Source organism: Camelus dromedarius, chromosome 2 (assembly GCF_036321535.1).
Source record: "Camelus dromedarius isolate mCamDro1 chromosome 2, mCamDro1.pat, whole genome shotgun sequence".
Taxonomy (NCBI): Eukaryota; Metazoa; Chordata; class Mammalia; order Artiodactyla; family Camelidae; genus Camelus; species Camelus dromedarius.
Window position 1 is genome coordinate 61,718,019 of NC_087437.1, and position 17,425 is coordinate 61,735,443.

A 17,425-nucleotide genomic window follows, 5' to 3' on the forward strand; every position below is an offset into this window, starting at 1 on the left:
CTGCCTGTCACAAGGATACTTAAGAAGCCCTGTGAAGAGGTTCTTGAGGGTGAGGAACTAAGGCCCCTCGTCAACAGTCAGCATCAATTTGCCAGTTCTGTAAATGAGCCATCATGGAAGTGGACCCTCTAACCCCAGTGAAGTCTTCAGATGATTTGGCCAGCTTCAACTTATGAGAGACTCCAAAACAGAACCATCCAATTAATCTGCTCCCAAATTCCTGACCCACAAAACTGTAAAATGATAAATGCTTATAATTTGTCACTAAGTTACACAGCCACAGGTAAATAATATACAGAAATTTAACATAAGGCATTATATATATACATATATATAAAATAAATTAGAATTTGAACATACTCTTCCATTCTTCTTTAGTTTTTTAAATCTCCATGGTACATTTATAATTTCACAATAATGCAATCACCTAAAGTGGGAAGAAAACATTGAGATTAGTTCAAGGGAGAGTTGAATGACATTCTATAACGTTTCATTAAGAGAAGATGAAAGTGGGGGAAGAGTATAGCTCAGTGGTAGAGTGCTTGCCTAGCATGCATGAGGTCCTGGGTCCAATCCCCAGTACCTCCATTAAGATAGATAAATAAACCTAATTACCTCCCCCCACCAAAAAAATGTTTTTCTAAAAAAGGAGAAAATGAAAGAATTTCAAGAGCTATGGTTTGTCCCCTCTTTTTGCTTAGCAGAGCAGTCCCAGAGACGGAAGAACCATTGCCCTCATGCGGCACGGGTCTGTTAAGCAGTCAGCTCAATTACTGGCAGATAAATGCAATCTTCAAGCTTCTTCTTAAGGTAAATTAATGTCTAACCTGGCTTTTTAAATGCATTCTGAGTATTAATTGGTAATCTTTATAAAACAGATTTACTTTTCTGTTATTCCAATTACTAAAATAATTATGTAGGTTGCCCTATACCCCGATCTGCCAGGTAACAGAATTTCTTGTACCCAGATATAGAAAAACAACTGAGATTGCACTTAGAAAAACTGTATTTATCCTGAAAATCAACATAATACTGCTATCAAGATGTTACCCCTCCCCAGTAAAACAAAGTCCTTTCTGCTTACATAAGCTTTACAGTGAGAACACCCTATGGAGAATTTTGTTCTATATTGAATGAACAGTGAGTGGTAAGTTTCCAGTGTGATTTTTGTCCACAATAAAGTGATCCTGAGGAGGGTAGTACAAGTTTGTCTCATTCAACAAACATCTTGTATGCAAAAATTAAACTTTAGGTAAACTGAAAAAAAGATACTCCAAACTAGCCAAATTTTCTGGTACAAGAGCAATCATAGGAGGAAGTGGTGTGGGGTTAAGATTTTGTTCTTTTGCTGTGTTGTTGTTTATTTTCCATTTTTAGGCTTGGGGCATAGGTAAATGTGTGTCAGATAGGTAAGACAGGGCTATGCTTATGCAGAATCCAGAGCTTTCTGGCTTCTCATTCCTCAATACCAGAAACTCAGGAGTCATTTCTGCTTCCTCCTTTATCCTGACATCAGCATTCCCCCAGTTCAAATGATCGCCAAGTCCTGTGGATTCTACCTTCTATTTCCATATCCCCCAACACCATGCTGGATCGAGCTGTTGTTCCTTGCTTGGACTAATAGCCTCCAAATAAAAGTGCTCTTTATTAAATGAAGGACTCATCTTTTAAAATTGAAAATCTCATCATGTCTCTCCTTAGAACCCTTCAGTGGTTTCCTTAGGGCAAAAACTAAAATTCTTAACTTGGACCGTAGGGCCTGCATGATCTGGGCTCCTCTGTTCCTCTCCAGATCCATCTGGCAATGCGTTTTTATTGCTCTCATAACTGCAGCTTCAGTGGGCTTTTTTCTTCTATGGAATCATGCTCCCTTTCAACTCAGGGTCTTTGCTTATGCTATTCCTTCAACTTGAACCACTCTACCCCTCACCTTTTCACCTTGCAGGGTCCCACTGATCCATCAGGTCCCAAGTTAAATCAGTGGCATTTTGTTAGGTATCTGCCATTTGCCCCATCTGGGGACAATCTCCACAGAGAACATTTTTCCTCACATCACCTAATGTGCCATATATTTTACTCACTGTCTCACTCTCCTTACTAGGATGTAAGCTCCATAAGGACAGAGATTTGTTGTTTTGTTTACTGCGGCGTCCTCCAAGACAAGAACTATGCTCGGTACATGGTACTCATTCAACAAATTATTTGTTGGGGAAAAAAATGAATGAATATAATAGGGCAACCCAAATAAATGTGCATTAATTAGGAAATGTAAATCTCTGACGTCCACTAATCTATCCCATTCTAGTCTACAAGGATTTACTGAACACCTATTACAGGTGGGCACGGTGGTCAGCGCGCTCCGAGAGTTTGGCAGCTGAATGAGTTCTCCTTAAAAGGCAACAGGCCTTTTCAGGGCAGTGCTTTTCACCCTCGGAATCAAATGAAGAATGGAGGTAAGAACTTAAGCCATTTCTTGAAATAAAGGAATGCGGGGCGGGGGAAGAGGGGAGGTAAAGAGAAGGAAAAGTTCCCTCCTCCTGCCTTCGTAATTGCGGCCTTTCTCCTCCTGGCTAGGATGCGAGAGTCTCTGTTCACTCTACTCCTGTGTGGTAAAGAGTAAAGATCTGTGTGGTAAAGAGTAAAGATACTCCCTTGTTGGCGAATCAAATCTCGGGTACCCGAAGCGGGGGACGTCCTCCAGTCCGGCTTCACTTTTCCACCTGCAGCACGCGACGGCGCGGGAACCAAGCTAAAGTGTTTCTGTGGCAACGCACAACTTCAAGGACCTGTTCTTTTCCTTTAGCTGTCTACAAATTTGCCTCCCTCTGTCCCAAAATATTACATGTTGCAGCTTACGAAGATAAAATAACTTAGGGAAAGAATGGTACAAGTGCTCTTGAACGTTGCTTATTTCAGTCAGAAGACGATGTCTCAGGCTTTATTTTTTTTTTTTGGCGATCGCGGAAGATGACTAAATGGGGGCGGGACGGGGAGCTGTTTACCCACAAGGCCGCGCGGCAGGGCCTCGCCTTTCTCTTTCAGCCATCTTGGAGACTGTGGAGGTGAGTGGGGCTCCAGCTGCCGAACTTTGGGGGTAAATAATTAGGTTGGATTCGGTTCTGTTCCTCGGCGAGGCACTGGTGCGGCTCCGAGGCTCTACCAGCTAATGATTTCTAGGGACTTCAGCAACAGGGAGGACAGGATGGAGGCGATACGGTACTGATGGTGCTGGTCCCCTGATCGCCTAGATCCGGTGCTGCTGCAATAGAAGTTGGTTCCCGGGCCCCAGGGGAGGGAAGTAGATGCATTTTGTCTGGCAGCAGTTCCCCTTCTGAAGCAGTGGCTCTTTTAGGCAAGGTTCATTGTCCATTTACTCCTACTCCAAACCTGGTTTGGCTTGTTCCCAGTCTTTCCTTAGCTTTTCTTTTGCGTTCAGTGCTTAAAACTTACTTTCTGTGTGCTTTTGACTCCTTTCTTTTTTTGGCTGATCATGGATGGCATGAATTATTTTTAAGGCTTCCTTTGGGATTTCTAGGAGTTACTTCTTTTGGTGTGGAGTCTTTTGTTTTTGATAGACTTAATTTTTTTAGAATTGTCTTAGATTTACAGCAGAATTGAGCAGAAAATACAGAGCTCCAACATAGCCCTCCCCACCCACATATACATACTTCCCTACTCTCATTCTCCCTCATCCATGTAGCATATTTGGTTCAGTCAGTGATTTTAGTGTGGAGCCTTGCCACTTTTTGTTTTTGTCTTCATTTTGGAGTTTGCTTAGCTATCAGGCAGTCTCTGAATTTGGGGTGCTTTTCCGGAGGAGACTACGTGGGAAATGCACTTTGCAAGGTTTTAAACTGATTATTTTTGTTTGTTTTAAAGGCCTGCTGGGAACAGGACTTCCAAAACGATAAATATGTCTGGAAGGTATGCATTTTAAATATCATTGCTTTGTATTTGTAGTTTATTAGGCATGAACCTAAATGTGAGCTTAAAATTGGTGGGGGGAAAATTAGATGTTTCCTATAGGTAACTTGGGTAGGGGCCATTACTAGTGAAACCATACCTGTGGTTTGTTGAAGTTAAATGAGATCTTTTTAACAGCTTATGGTTAACAATACATTTTGTTTTAGGCTGTGGTCCAAGGCCATTTTTGCTGGCTATAAGAGGGGTCTCCGGAACCAGAGGGAACACACAGCTCTTCTTAAAATTGAAGGTGTTTATGCTCGAGATGAAACTGAATTCTATCTGGGCAAGAGATGTGCTTATGTGTACAAAGCAAAGAAGTAAGTTTATTAGTATTATGCATTTTGAGTTTTTACTTAATTTGTCTCGTTTGAAGTTGATAAAGTGGTACTGTTGTGGCTTCTACTTTGGGATTTTAAGGAACTTCATGGGTGGTAGTAGATGTAGGTGTCTTCTGCACTTACAAAAATTAGAGCTGTGAATTGTTTCAGGGAAGGAGTCAACTCATATTATGATCTTAAAGTTTTATAGAGCATTTTTCATGATCTTTAATTCATTTTGTTGATGTCTTAAAGTTATGTTTTATATACATGCTTAAAGATGTTACATCTCAAAAACATTGATTCTTAATCTTGGGTTCTTAGGCCCATTCCAGATCAATTAAAATCTCTGGGGTAGAGGCAAGGGGGATGGGAGGGGGGTGGAAGAAATGGGTGGGCTGTGTTTATTTAAATTGTTTTTATCTTTAGGGGCATGCTTCCACCCCACCCTACCCTCCTCTTGCAACCAAAGTGATTCTTTAAAATTGGAAGTCAAATCATCTCAAACACCAACTGTTCCCCATCTCATTTAGTAAAAGCCAAGTCATTAAGGAGCTTCTAAGACTGCATTCAGGGCTCCCTGTTTCTACTCTTAACTTGGCTACATCATCTCATGGTATCTTACAAGTCTTTCCACAGGCCAGGGACACAACCTCAGGTTTTTAACACATACTGTTCCTGTAACTTCCAATCTTTTTTCCAATATTAGCCTTCTTAGTAAGGCCTTCCCTGGCTATTTAATATTGCAAACAAATTCCTCTCCCTACACTCAACATCCTCACGTTTCTTGTCCCTAAGAGTCACCTTGATTTTGTATCACACTATAATGGTTGCCTGGGTTCTCATGCCTTTTTCAATCCTCCTTTAAAATCAGCAACACAGTAACTCCTGGTGGAAAACCGAACAAAACCAGAGTAATCTGGGGAAAGGTAACTCGTGCTCATGGAAACAGTGGCATGGTTCGTGCCAAATTCCGAAGCAATCTTCCTGCTAAGGCTATTGGACACAGGATCCGTGTGGTAAGTACAGTTATTAGCAGTATGATACCTTGTTGAATCAAAGCTCAAGGGGTTTGGCTTTGGCCACTGAAGACTTATTTATTGAGTACTGAAGTAATTGCTAGAAAATAAAAATTCAGCATTTTCCTGGCATAATTCTGAGTGTTTCCCATCTCTTCATCATCACAGTCTTGTTTGAATTGGTATTAGTATTTTATAGACGAAAACTGGTGTTTGTGTTTTTAGCTGCTAGGACTTGGACCCAAGTCTTTTAATTCTGTGATTTTTCTAAAATAGCTCCTGTTTTCTTCAGTTAGAATCCCTTTTTAGTATGACTATATCCTTTAGGTGAGGTCATGGGGTATTTCTGAACCCTGCTTAGCAGTTGAGATTTCTCATCAAAGGAGTTTTTTTGTTTGTTTGTTTGTTTGTTTTTAACTGTCATTAGAGGAAGCAACATTAAATGGACTTTCAGTGTTCCCAGTACTGGTTCTGGGACATTGACCTAGACATTCACCTAGAAACTGAAGGCTATAAAAATTTAGTTCTCTCCCTAGGATGTAAGTCATTGGATATTTTTCAGAGATGGGTAATGAGACAATGGAAGGTTTATTCATGTTGGGGTACTTGGTAACAGTTTGTATATAACATGCACCTAATGACATTGTGTTCTTTTCCCCTCCCCAGATGCTGTACCCCTCAAGGATTTAAACTTATTGAAAAGAAAATAAAAGTGTGAATTTGTTCTCTTGTATTTTTGTTAAATGGCTTAAAATTTTCTTTCCTGCAAATTCATTTGCTAAGTGCTTAAATGGTGGTGGTTATCCGAGATTTTCAGAGAACAAGGAAGCCTAGAGAATTACAGAGATTGAGACAACAGGAGAGTTTTGATGATGATGGGATGTATCTTAATATAAGGCTTTAAATGGTGAGGGGAAGGTTACAAGTAAGCTATAGTTGGGAACAGTGGAAAGGAGTATCTTGGAAGGTTTAGTGATAAAGCACTTGAACCTAGCCTCTGAAAAGTTTTTGGACAAGTGGAGACACCCAGTGTATTCCAGAAAGAGCAGAATTCGGAATTCTTAGCCAGTACAGATATATACCATGAAACTTCTTGACCTTTAAAGTACCTTGTAGTGCATACACTTGTTCAACATAGATTGGTTGGGAAACTTGGGACTTTAAAATGGTATTTAGAAGGAATTTGGTGATATATTGGTGGTATTTGGCAGCTCGTTTGAACAGACAGGGATGAGAAAGCCTTGGAATTTGTGACTTGACAAAGTGTTCCAGTGTATAACACTGGGAATATGTGTAAGTTGGAAATATCCCCAAAATACTACATGCCTCAACAAGTAATCTAGGGCCGGGGTTGGGGTGGGATGTTAGGTTTGCCTGGATAGTATAGCTTTCCTTGGCTTCATGTTTTAATGTAAAATGCAGGATTGAGATACTTTGGCATGATGTAAAGGAAACTAAGCAGGGCTGCAGAGTATTTTAAATCTCAGAATGTGCTGAATACAAGTTTGAACCAAGGCATCAGTTTGCAGCATGATGATTTTAAATGTTTGATGCAGTAGCAGCTACTCCTTTTATTAATCAACAAATCGTGACATTCCACTGAAAATACCAACAAGATACTGGGAGTTTGCTAAACTCAGCCCCTTTCAACAGTTTTAATTGTATTTGGGTTCTCTTGACTAAATGATCAGCATGCTAAAAATGTATGGTAGGGAGTGGTGAGAGACCTTTGAAGGAGAAAGGTGTAATAGTAGCACACTGCAGTTCTATGGTTTGCTTAGTTTAATAGTGGCCCTGAAGCCAAAATTGCTGCAGGAAAAGTCACATGTTAGACAGAAATGGGGGTTGTGTCTGTACTGCCAGTCTCATTTGTCTAGCAGCAGCAGCCCTTAGGAAGTATGGCCTCAAGTTGGATGGTGAGAAGCAGCTTGGAGCCAATTATGCTCTCTTCACCAGATGTTAGTGGTGCATTTCATGGCCCCCACAACTAGGAATTTGGTTAGTAGAACCCTAAGGAAATTGAACGAGGGAAGGAAGTGCAGTTTTCAAACCTTCTCCAGTGAGATTTAGTTACCCTTCTCAAAAAACTGCCAACATAGGAGTAACTACTTTGTTGTGCCAGTGAAGTAGATATACTCTTGGGGTACTCAAGAATAAAGAAATGCTTGGGGGTAGGAGTTACAGAAAAAGGAAATGGCACAAAGATTTTATGTGAAAGCAGAAAGTATTTGAGGGACCGTTCAGCTGTTAACATAGTGTGACTGAAACCTATTGTGCGGAGTTAATTGGAAAGTAAGTAGAAAACTAAGAGATGACAGGAATTTATATTCCTCTATGTATGAAAGTATCACTGAAGAGCCCAATTGACTTTGGAGAGGAGTCTTCAAGGGTAACGTTCCTAGATTTGGTTGCTGAGTCTGTTGGTAATAGTGCATTTACAAAGTTGGAGAACCAGGAGATAGTTTGGTGGGGGGTAACTGAGTTTGAGGAAGCTGGTGAATGTCCACCTGTGAACATGTCCAGAAAAGCAGATGGCTATTTGAATCTGGATTAGGCATATAGAGGAGAGGGGAAAATAATCTCAATTCTCCTTTGTTAGGAGCTGCTGACTAGAACTAGGTAGGTGATGGTAGAGCAATGGGGTGGATAAACAAGAAGTGGTAGGCATTTGAACAATGTAGGGAAGAAAGCTAAAAATCCTTAAGATAACCAGAGTAAATGCAGTGACAAATGAGCCCTGCATGCAAATTCATACACCCTCCTAAACTGATGTAATGGCAGCACTTATAAATGAGAACGTGTATTGTGTTTTTCTGCTCCCTTCAAGTTTGGTCAGTGCAAGGCAGTTCTCAAGACAAAGTTACAATGGAGGAGCCCCATGTTTCACAAAAAAATGAACTTAAATGGCTAGCAGCTCATCGAAACTGCCTCTCCCACAGCATGGTACTCCTGCTACCAGCAGGAACTTGAAGATGGCTGATTCCATTCTTTGTTCACAATCTGCAACTTCTTTGTGGTCTCATGGGGAGAGAACTTCCTGAAAGTGATAAATTTTGTTTGAAATCTCAACATCCTCTAGTTGTGGGGTGATAAGACACATCTAATGAGTCTACTTGTAAAATGCCCATTCCCCCCTTTTTGGGAGTACATAATCTTCACCAACAAATTGTAAGTGCTTCGGGCCTTTCTGTTCTTCCTACCATTACAGTTCCTAGTACAGTAATTTATAAAACTCAATTCCTGGAATGACTGTTACAGTTCATTGCTTTTAATTTCTAGTTTTAATTCTTTCATGGGCAACAGGAAGATTTGTCCCAATTGCCAATTTTTTATAGTTCCTCACTGCTCAGTTTTTAAGGTAGTTGCCCTAATGGCAAGGATCTACCTACTCTCCGGAATTAATGCAGTTGCAGTTCTCAAATTAAGACAAATTACGGGATGTGATTGAAAAGTAATGAACACACCTGATTTTACAGAAATTGGTTCAAAATTGGTGACTCAGGATAAGTCAAAATGAAAATTATTCCATTGACCTTTTATACAGAGAGCTAAACCATAAAAACTTTTGCATCTGTATGTCTAAGCACCTGGCACGTAGTGAGTGCATATGTTTTCGATAAATAACTGAATTCAAAACAAAAACTCCCTTAGTAAGGACACCCACGTACTACCATGCCATTAACATTAACACCCACTAGTCTTCTCACAGCCCGACTCACGTGGGCGGCCAAACGGCATTTATTGGCCGACTTCACGCGAATGAGACGCGTTGGACGTGATGCAACGCTCATCCGCGGTGAACTTCCTACGGGTGACGCTAGCCAATCAAAAAGCACCTTTCCGCCGCCTCGTCCCTCCACCTGCCTGGAGAGGCGAGGGGCGGGGCTGGCGCTGGGCGCGGAGGCGTCACGTACTCCATGGTAACGACGCTCGGCCTGAAGATGGCGGCCGAGTGGGGCAGAGGAGCGGGCTCCTCGGGTTCAGGCCGGGTTCTGAGCCGGTGGCATTGGAGCGGTTCTTTATGGGTCCGAGGCGTTTTACTCCTGTTGGGCGGGCTCCGGGCAAGCGCCACATCTATTCCAGTCTCCTTGGGCAGTTCCCCTCCCTGCCGGCACCACGTCCCCTCTGACTCTGAGGTAGGGCCACGGAGTGGTGGGAGCGGGCCCTATGAGGGTAAAGTAGTAAGGGAGGCGATGGCATAGAGGGTAGTGATTGGAACAAGGTGTACTGTAGGAGAAAGCCAGACTGGGCCAGAGGTTTTGAACTCTTAGAGGGCTGGGACCAGCTATCAACTCTTCCTGTACCACAACAAAGTGGCTCAGTTAGGCACTCAGAAAATCATGACTTTCCTGAGCGGAGGGTTGTGCTTAGCAGGTAGTCCTAGAGCAGTGGTTTTCAAACTTGAGCGTGCATCAGAATCACCTGAAGGGCTTGTTAAAACACAGATTGCTGCTGCATTCCCTCCCGCTGCCCAGTTCTGTCTCAGTAGGTATGGGATGGGGCCCCAGAATTTGCAGGTGAAGTTCCCAGATGGTTGCTGGTGCTGCTTGTCCAAGGACCACACTTTGGGAACCAAAACGTTCGGGAAGGAATTGATAGGAGAGCCAGGCAGAGGCATTGAAGGAATAGTGGGGGTTCTCTGAAGACAAAATTCAAGTTTAGTTTCACATTGCTTGCTTTACCCTGTTCTCCTGCCCTGGAAGTGTCTGCCTCTTTCCCATTACTTTTTTTCCCCCCTGTCTAAATTCTTTGATTTTAAGTTCCTTAACCTCAAGTCAGCCTGCTGAAACCACCCCAGCAGAATGTTCTTTTCATTTCGCAGTATGTCTTATCCGAACTCTTTACTGGCACTTAACCAAGTACTACTGTGGTGATAGCTTATGTTTCAGGCATATATTGCCTTTGCAGTTAGATTGTGATGTTCCTTGCGTATTAGACTTTGATTCCTCTACAGTACTTAGCTCCATGGAGTGCCCACAATAATCACTATTCTTTTGAGGAAAGGAGAAAGTACCTGGGGCAGGGCTGCATATTGTGGTTGATTTTATAATTTGTCTCATTACTTTATCAAGAAAGATTAATCTGGAAGTTTTCAGTTCAGCTCAGAAATCTGACTAGTCATTTTTTTTGTAATTTCCAAAAATTTCTGTGCATGCTGTTCATAACCATATGTGCCAGAATACTGTTTGGGGTTTGTGTATTTCAGCTTTTATCATGACACTGCATTCTGGCTGAATTATTTATTTTTCAGTCTCTCAGCAACTTTTAAGTTTATAATACAGTATCATTGTTCGTAGTCACTATGTAGTGCGTTAGATCTTCAGAACTTATTTATCTACTCTTTGCAAGTTTGTACCCTTAAACAACATCTCCTCAATTTCCCTATCCACCTGGTAAATACTTTTTAAAAATCATTCCCACAAAGCCCTGCACTTCTCTCTTTGAATTTAGATTAAAATAAGAGAAAGTAGTTCAGAGAACTGCAAAATCTCTGCTCTATAAGGAACCTAAATGGCTGTTTTCCTCTTGTGATTGTTGCCAGTGTACAAATCTTGTACTTACATTTGACAAATAGGGAAATTATCTCCAGGGGCAGCCCCTTTGCTTTTTGGAGAGATTATTGTTCTTTTTATAGAGCTGAAAACTCTTCCTGAAACTTCCACCCACTCTTCTTATTTATGGCTCATGCCTGAACAAACTTAATAGTGTTCGTGCTTCAGATATTAAAAGAAGCTATTAAGTTCTTCTTGAGAGTTCTCATCCCTAATTTTCCTAGTTCTTCACAGGGTATATAATAAGCAAGTCCTCCTAACCATTCTTTTTGCTTTTACCTGGACGCAAATTATAGGCAAGTAGTGTTCATTGTACTCATATTAGTGGCTGCATCTCTTGTTAAATGCTATAGGAAGTTTCAGTAACTTTTTATTGTTAGTGCTGGGGAACTGCAAAGCATTTTGACTCATATAACTTGTTCTCAACTAAAAACTCTTTAAGTTTTGTTTTGTTTTTATTTTTTATTATGTAAACTAAAACAAAACTCAAAACCAGAATAGTTTGATGAACTCCCATGACCCTTCACCCAGCTTCAACACTTATCAGTATTCTCTCGTTCTGTTTCATATACTTCTGCCCATTCCCTATCATCCCACTGTTATTGTTCCTTTTAAGTTTTTTTTGGATAAGATTTATATATACTGAAATGCAGCAAACGCAGTAATTTACATCCATGTAAAACTCACAATCCTGTAATAATACAGAATATTCCCATGTCTCCAGAAATTTCCCTCCTATCCTGTGCCAGTCACTCTCTCCCATCCACCCCAGGTAACTATTGTTCTGATTTTTTTTTTTACATTAGATTTATGTTTTACATTAAATTAATTTTGCCTCTTCTAGAACTTTGTTTATATAAATGGAATTATATAATATGTACTGTTATATGGTAGATTACATTGAATTTTCTAATAGTAAATCAACCTTATATTTTTGGGATAAACTCTACTTGGTCATAATGTATTATACATTTAATATACTTCTGAATTCAATTTGCTAATAGATTAAGGATTTTTGCATCTATGTTTATGAGTAATATTGATTTATAATCTCCTTTTTTAGTGAAGTTTTTGTTAGCTTTGGATATCAGAATTATACCTGTGTTACATAATGAGTTGGGAGGTTCCATCATATATTTTCTAAAAGAGTTTATATGAAATTTCTTCCTTAAATGTTTAGAGTTTTCTTTGTAGAGAGTTTTAAAAAGTACTTTTATTGAACTATAATTTATATACCATTAAATTGACTTACTTAAGTGTCCAATTAAGTGATTTTCATTAAATTTACAGAGTTGCAAAACTATCACTACAATCCAATTTTAGAACATTTCCATCACCCTAGAAAGATCCCTTGTGTCCATTTATAGGAAATCCATATTTTCACTTCTGGCCCCAAGCAACCACTATGTAAGATTAGATAAATCCAATTTTTCTGATACAAGTATATTCATAGTTTCTGTTTGATCCTGTGTCAGTCTTGGTAACTTGTGTTTTTCAAGGAGTATATTTCATCAAGTTAAATTTATTGACAGAGTTGTTCATAATAATTTATCCTTTTGATATCTGTAGAATCTGTAGTGATATTTACTCTTTTATTTCTAATGTGGTAATTTGTGCTTGTTCTGTTTTATTCTAGTCCAATCTTTTTAGGGGCTTATTAATTTTATTAATCATTTAAAATAGCCTTACATTTTCCTGAGATAAAACCACACTTGATCATGATATATTACTCTTTTTACATTTTGCTGGATTTGATTTACTAGTAGTTTTTTATGATTTTGCATATATATTCATGAGGGATATTTGTCTGTAGGTTTGTTTTTTTTTTAATTCAATAGCTTTGTTGAGTTTGGTATTAAGGTAATGCTGGCCTTACAGAATGAGTTAAGAAATATTTCTTCCTCTTCTATTTTCAGAGTTTGTGTACAATCAGTATTGTTTCTTCCTTAAATGTTTAGAATTCATGAATGGAGCTATCTCATTCTGGAATTTTCTCTTTTGGAGAGTTATAAACGATGAACTTATTTTCTTTAATAGATATTAGACTATTCAGGTTGTCTCTTTCTTCTTGATTGTGTTTGGTAAGTTATGTCCTTCAAAAAATTTCATCAAAGTGGTCAAATTTATGGAAATACAATTTTTCTTAATGTTTCCATTTGGTCTTCTAAATGTCTGTAAAGGGTTCTGGTTCCCATTCTAGTTTGTTGGTGGTTTTCCACACACCACCAAGCCACTCTCCAACACTAGCCGAGTGTCCTACAATTCAACTCAATTCTAACGCTGTCTACCTAGAGATAGCATCAGATTCCATAGGTTAAGTGTTCAGACCTACAATATTGCCCCCCTTTTCCCACTTGATGCCAATCCCAAGTCCATGTTATTCGTTCTTCTGACAAACCTATCAGAAGTTAAAACGACCCCCACCTTGGGTTTGGTTAATTTGCTAGGGAGGTTCACAGAACTCAGAGAAGATTTTACCTACTAGATTACTGGTTTATTATAAAAGGATGTAGCTCAAGAACAATCAGATGGAACAGATGTATAGGGCAAGATATGGAGAAAGGGCACAGAGTGTCAATGTTCTCTGAGCATGTCACTTTCCCAGAAATCTCCACGTGTTCACCACAATTGAAGCTCTCCAACCCCTATCCTTTCAGGTTTTATGGAGGTATTACATAGACATGATTGATTAAATCATTAGACATTGGTGAGTGAGCTTGATCTCCAGCCTTTCTCCTCTCCTCAGAGCTTAGAAAGGGTGGGGAAGGACTGAAAGTTCCAGTCTTCTATTCACATGGTTGACTCAGCTGGCAACCAGGCCCTATCTTTAGGTGCTTTCCAAAAGTTACCTCAGTAACATGACAAAAGACACCTTGATCACTTTTGTCATTTAGGAAATTCCAAGGGTTTTAGGAAATTCCATAAGTGGGACAAAGACCAAATATATTTTTATTATAAATCACAATATCACAGTCTATAAAGTCTATTGTGATGTCTCTTGTTTCATTCTTGATATTGGTTATTGGTGTCTTCTCCCTTAATATTCTTAGAGGTTTATCAATTGTATTGATCCTCTCAGAGAATCGCTTCTTGGTTTCATTGATTTCTCATTATTATTTTTCTATTTTCCATTTAATTGATTTCTGTTCTTTATTATTTCCTTTCTTCTGCTTTCTTTGAGTTTAATATGCTCTTTTTCTAGTTTCTTAAGATGGAAGTTTAGATGATTAATTTGAGATTATTTTTGCACTTTAAATATTTCGTTATAAAGTTCTAAACTCTAACTATATCCTGCAAATATTAATTTGTTATAATCTTATTTTCATTCAATTAAAATATTCTCTAATCTTCTTTGTTACTTCATCTTTAACCTAAGAATTACTTAGAAGTTTATTGTTTGATTTTCTAGTATTTGGAGATTTCCCAGTTATCCTTTTGTAATTGCATTGTAGTTGAATTTAGTTATAGATAGAGAACACCCTTTATATGATTTCAGTCTTTTTATGTTTCTTAAGATTTGTTTTATAGCCAAAAATGTTGTCTATCCAGGTTAATGTTCCATGTGTACTTGAGAAGAATGAACATCCTCTTGTTGTTGGGGCAGGTGGTTGGTTCTATAAATGTCATTTAGGTCAAGTTAGTTTTAGTTCTGCCCAGGTCTCCCACATCCTTCCTGATTTTCTGTCTACTTGTATCGATTACTGAGATAGGAATGTTGAAGTCTCTAGCTCTAATTGTAGATTTGTCTATTTCTCGTCTTAGTTTTCAGTTTTTGCTTCATGTATTTTGAAGCTCTAGTGTTAGGTGTTTACACATTTTAGATTATTGTATTTTTTGGACACATTTAGCATTACATACTGACCCTCTCATTATCCCTGGAAATTAATACTCCTTGTTTTGAAATATGCTTTGTCTAATAACTAACATAGCTGCTCTGGTTTTCTTTTGATTAATGTTTGCATGATATATCTTGGGAAACCAGACATGTTTCTGATGAAACAAAATTATAAGTATATTTTAAGGCAGGACCAGAAAATCTAAACATAAAGTTCTCTCTGTCTTTTTGGGCTTCCTCCCTCCCTCCCTGTGTGCATCTGCATTACACATTAACCAGGCCTCCTCAAAGATGGAAATGCCTGCTCAACCAAAAAGATCAGTTTTTCCCTTTCTTCTGGTACTAGGAATGTAATTTCTTAAAAGAATAGCGTTCTTTCCCAACTCTGTAGGGGGTCACAGTGACTTGATGCTTGCTTTGGCTTTGTGTGTACTTACCTGGACTATATATCTTTGGTGAACTTTGTGTAAAATATCACTATGTCATTTTGATGTACGATCCTTTCTTGAAAATGTATGTGACTGTGCCTTTGACTTCTAACAGGTAGAAGGAACAGCTCTCAGAACTTCTGAGAGTGTGTCTCCCAGGTTATAATCCTCAGTTTGACTTGAATAAAATTCCCTTTCTTCTTCTTAACTTGTTAATTGAATTTTCCTCATTTCCAAGAGTCCTCTGCTAGTGGAATCACACAGGACATGCTTAATCCCTTCAGCAGTAATTTGTAACAACAAGCACAAAATGTTGTCTGCAGGGAAGCTCATCTGAGTCTAGGAGCCCAGGGTTTTTGTTGGAGATTGGTCATGTAGGCACCTTTTCACTCACTAACATTCCTGGCTCTGAGAAGTAAACAAATGTTCAGCATAAACTATATTATTTCTATTAACAGTTTTGGCACAATGAGACTCCCTTATCACTTAGGGAAGTTTTATATCACTGTAGGGGAACTATTTTCCATTCAAGTTCTTTGACCAGTGAAAGGTCAAATTTGCAAGTAGGCCTTTCTAAAGATAGCAGGCAGAGGCCTGCTATATTAACTGTTTTATGCACAATAGCCTTATATTTACTTATATATCATTTCCAGTTGTTTTCATTCCTTCATATAGACCTGGTATAAACTGAATGTTTGTTTCCCCCCCAAATTCATATGTTGAAATCCTAACTCTCAGCATAATGGTTAAGAGGTGAGGTCTTTGGTAGATGATTAGGTCTTGAAGGCAGAGCCCTTAGGAATGAGATTAATACCTGTATGAAAGAGCTCTTGGCCCCTTCTGCCAGGGGCTACAATGAAAATTTGAGAATATGGCCTTAAGAAACAAGAATTGGGCCCTCACTAGACACCCAGACTTCTAGTACCTTGATCTTGGACTTGCCATCCTCCAGAAGTGTGAGGAATAAATTTCTGTTGTTTATAAGCCACCAGTATGTGATATTCTGTTACAGCAGCCTGAGCTAAGACAAGATCCGAGGTACCATCTAGTGTCATTTCTGTTACCAAAAAGAACTTCCTTTAGTGTTTCCTGTGGTGGGGGTCTGCTGTTGATGAATTCTTTCCATTTCTGTGTATCTGAAATATCTGTATTTCCTCTTCTTTTTTGAGGAGGCGTTTCACTGGATACAGACTTAAGTGTTGAACAGCTTTCTTTTAACACTTGAACTATGTGTTCCATTGTCTTCTATCTTCATTTTTTAAAAATTAGTTAATTTTTAAAAGCAGTTTTAGATTCACTGTAAAATTATGAAGAAGGTACAGAGATTTCCCAAATACCCTGTTCCTCTTTACATGCATACAGCATTCCCAACCAGAGTGGTACTTTTGTTACAACTGATGAAACTGTGTTGACACGTCATAATCACCCAAAGTCTACAGTTTAAATTAGGGTTTACTCTTGGTGCTGTACATTATGTGGGTTTGGACAAATGTATACTGACATGTAACCATCATTACAGTATCATACAGGGTAGTTCACTGCCTTCAGAATCATCTGTGCTCCACCTATTCATTCCCACCCTTCCTTCCCTGGCAAACACTGATCTTTCTACTGTCATAATTTTGCCTTTTCCAGAATGTCATATAGTTGGAATCATATAGTATGTAATCTTTTCAGATTGGCTTCTTTCACTTACTGAGAAGTATTTAAGGTTACTCTATGTCTTTTCATAACTTCATAGGTCATCTTTTTTTTTTTTCTTTTTCTATAGAGGAATTGTTAGACGAGACTACCCAGATGCGAAAGGTACATAGGTCATCTTTTTAGCTCTGGATAATACTCCATTTCTGGATTTACCACTGTTTATTTATATATTCACATACTGAAGAACACATTGGCTGCTTTTAAGTTGTAGCAGTTATGAATAAAGTTGCTATAAACATCTGTAAACAAGTTTTTGTGTGGCTGTAAGTTTTTAACTCATTTGAGTAAATACCAAGGAGCATGATTACTGGGTAGTTATGGTAAAAATATGTTTAATTTTGTAAGAAACTGCCAAACTGTCTCCCAGCGTAGCTGTACATTTTGTATTCCCACCAGCAATGAATAACAGTTTCTACTGCCCCACATCTTTGGCCAGCATTTGGTGTTGTATGTGTTCCAGATTTTGGCCAAAATCTGTCAAAGACCAGTTGACTGTATTTCTATGGATCTATTTCTGGGCTCTCTATTGTGTTCCATTGATCTATTTGTTTCTCTTTTGCCAGTATCACACTGTCTGGATACTGTAATTTTATAGTAAATCTTG

The 17,425-nt window shown here is 38.8% G+C and overlaps 3 protein-coding genes across 5 annotated transcripts in view; 2 read left to right on the forward strand and 1 right to left on the reverse strand.

The window, feature by feature from the left end:
- The window catches only part of IQCG (IQ motif containing G), a 33,148-nt gene extending 30,350 nt beyond the window's left edge, over positions 1–2,798 (reverse strand). The window contains exons 1-2 of one of the 3 annotated variants that reach the window (XM_031454503.2): positions 2,679–2,798; positions 361–427 (exon numbers count right to left, since the gene is read on the reverse strand). In XM_031454503.2, coding sequence (XP_031310363.2) covers positions 361–368 — 8 coding nt within the window. In that variant the 5' untranslated portion in view covers positions 369–427; positions 2,679–2,798. Of the gene's footprint in view, positions 1–360; positions 640–2,678 lie in introns of those variants that run through there. The other 2 variants (XM_064494350.1, XM_010994450.3) reach the window with 2 other exon arrangements.
- A 239-nt stretch (positions 2,799–3,037) lies between these two features.
- On the forward strand, positions 3,038–6,046 carry RPL35A (ribosomal protein L35a). Its single transcript, XM_010994451.3, has 5 exons — positions 3,038–3,062; positions 3,880–3,924; positions 4,131–4,283; positions 5,158–5,302; positions 5,969–6,046. The coding sequence occupies exons 2-5, from the start codon at positions 3,914–3,916 to the stop codon at positions 5,990–5,992; spliced, it is 333 nt and encodes a 110-aa protein (XP_010992753.3). The 5' UTR covers positions 3,038–3,062; positions 3,880–3,913; the 3' UTR covers positions 5,993–6,046.
- Positions 6,047–9,207: 3,161 nt separating this feature from the next.
- The window catches only part of LMLN (leishmanolysin like peptidase), a 58,735-nt gene continuing 50,517 nt past the window's right edge, over positions 9,208–17,425 (forward strand). The window contains exon 1 of the mRNA XM_031454501.2: positions 9,208–9,438. Coding sequence (XP_031310361.1) covers positions 9,220–9,438 — 219 coding nt within the window. The 5' untranslated portion in view covers positions 9,208–9,219. The remainder of the gene's footprint in view (positions 9,439–17,425) is intronic.

Excerpts from the sequence above, each read along its gene's own strand:
- RPL35A (XM_010994451.3), top strand. Across the intron at positions 4,284-5,157 it reads TATGTGTACAAAGCAAAGAA|CAACACAGTAACTCCTGGTG; the intron begins GTAAGTTTATTA and ends CTTTAAAATCAG. Across the intron at positions 5,303-5,968 it reads TTGGACACAGGATCCGTGTG|ATGCTGTACCCCTCAAGGAT; the intron begins GTAAGTACAGTT and ends TCCCCTCCCCAG.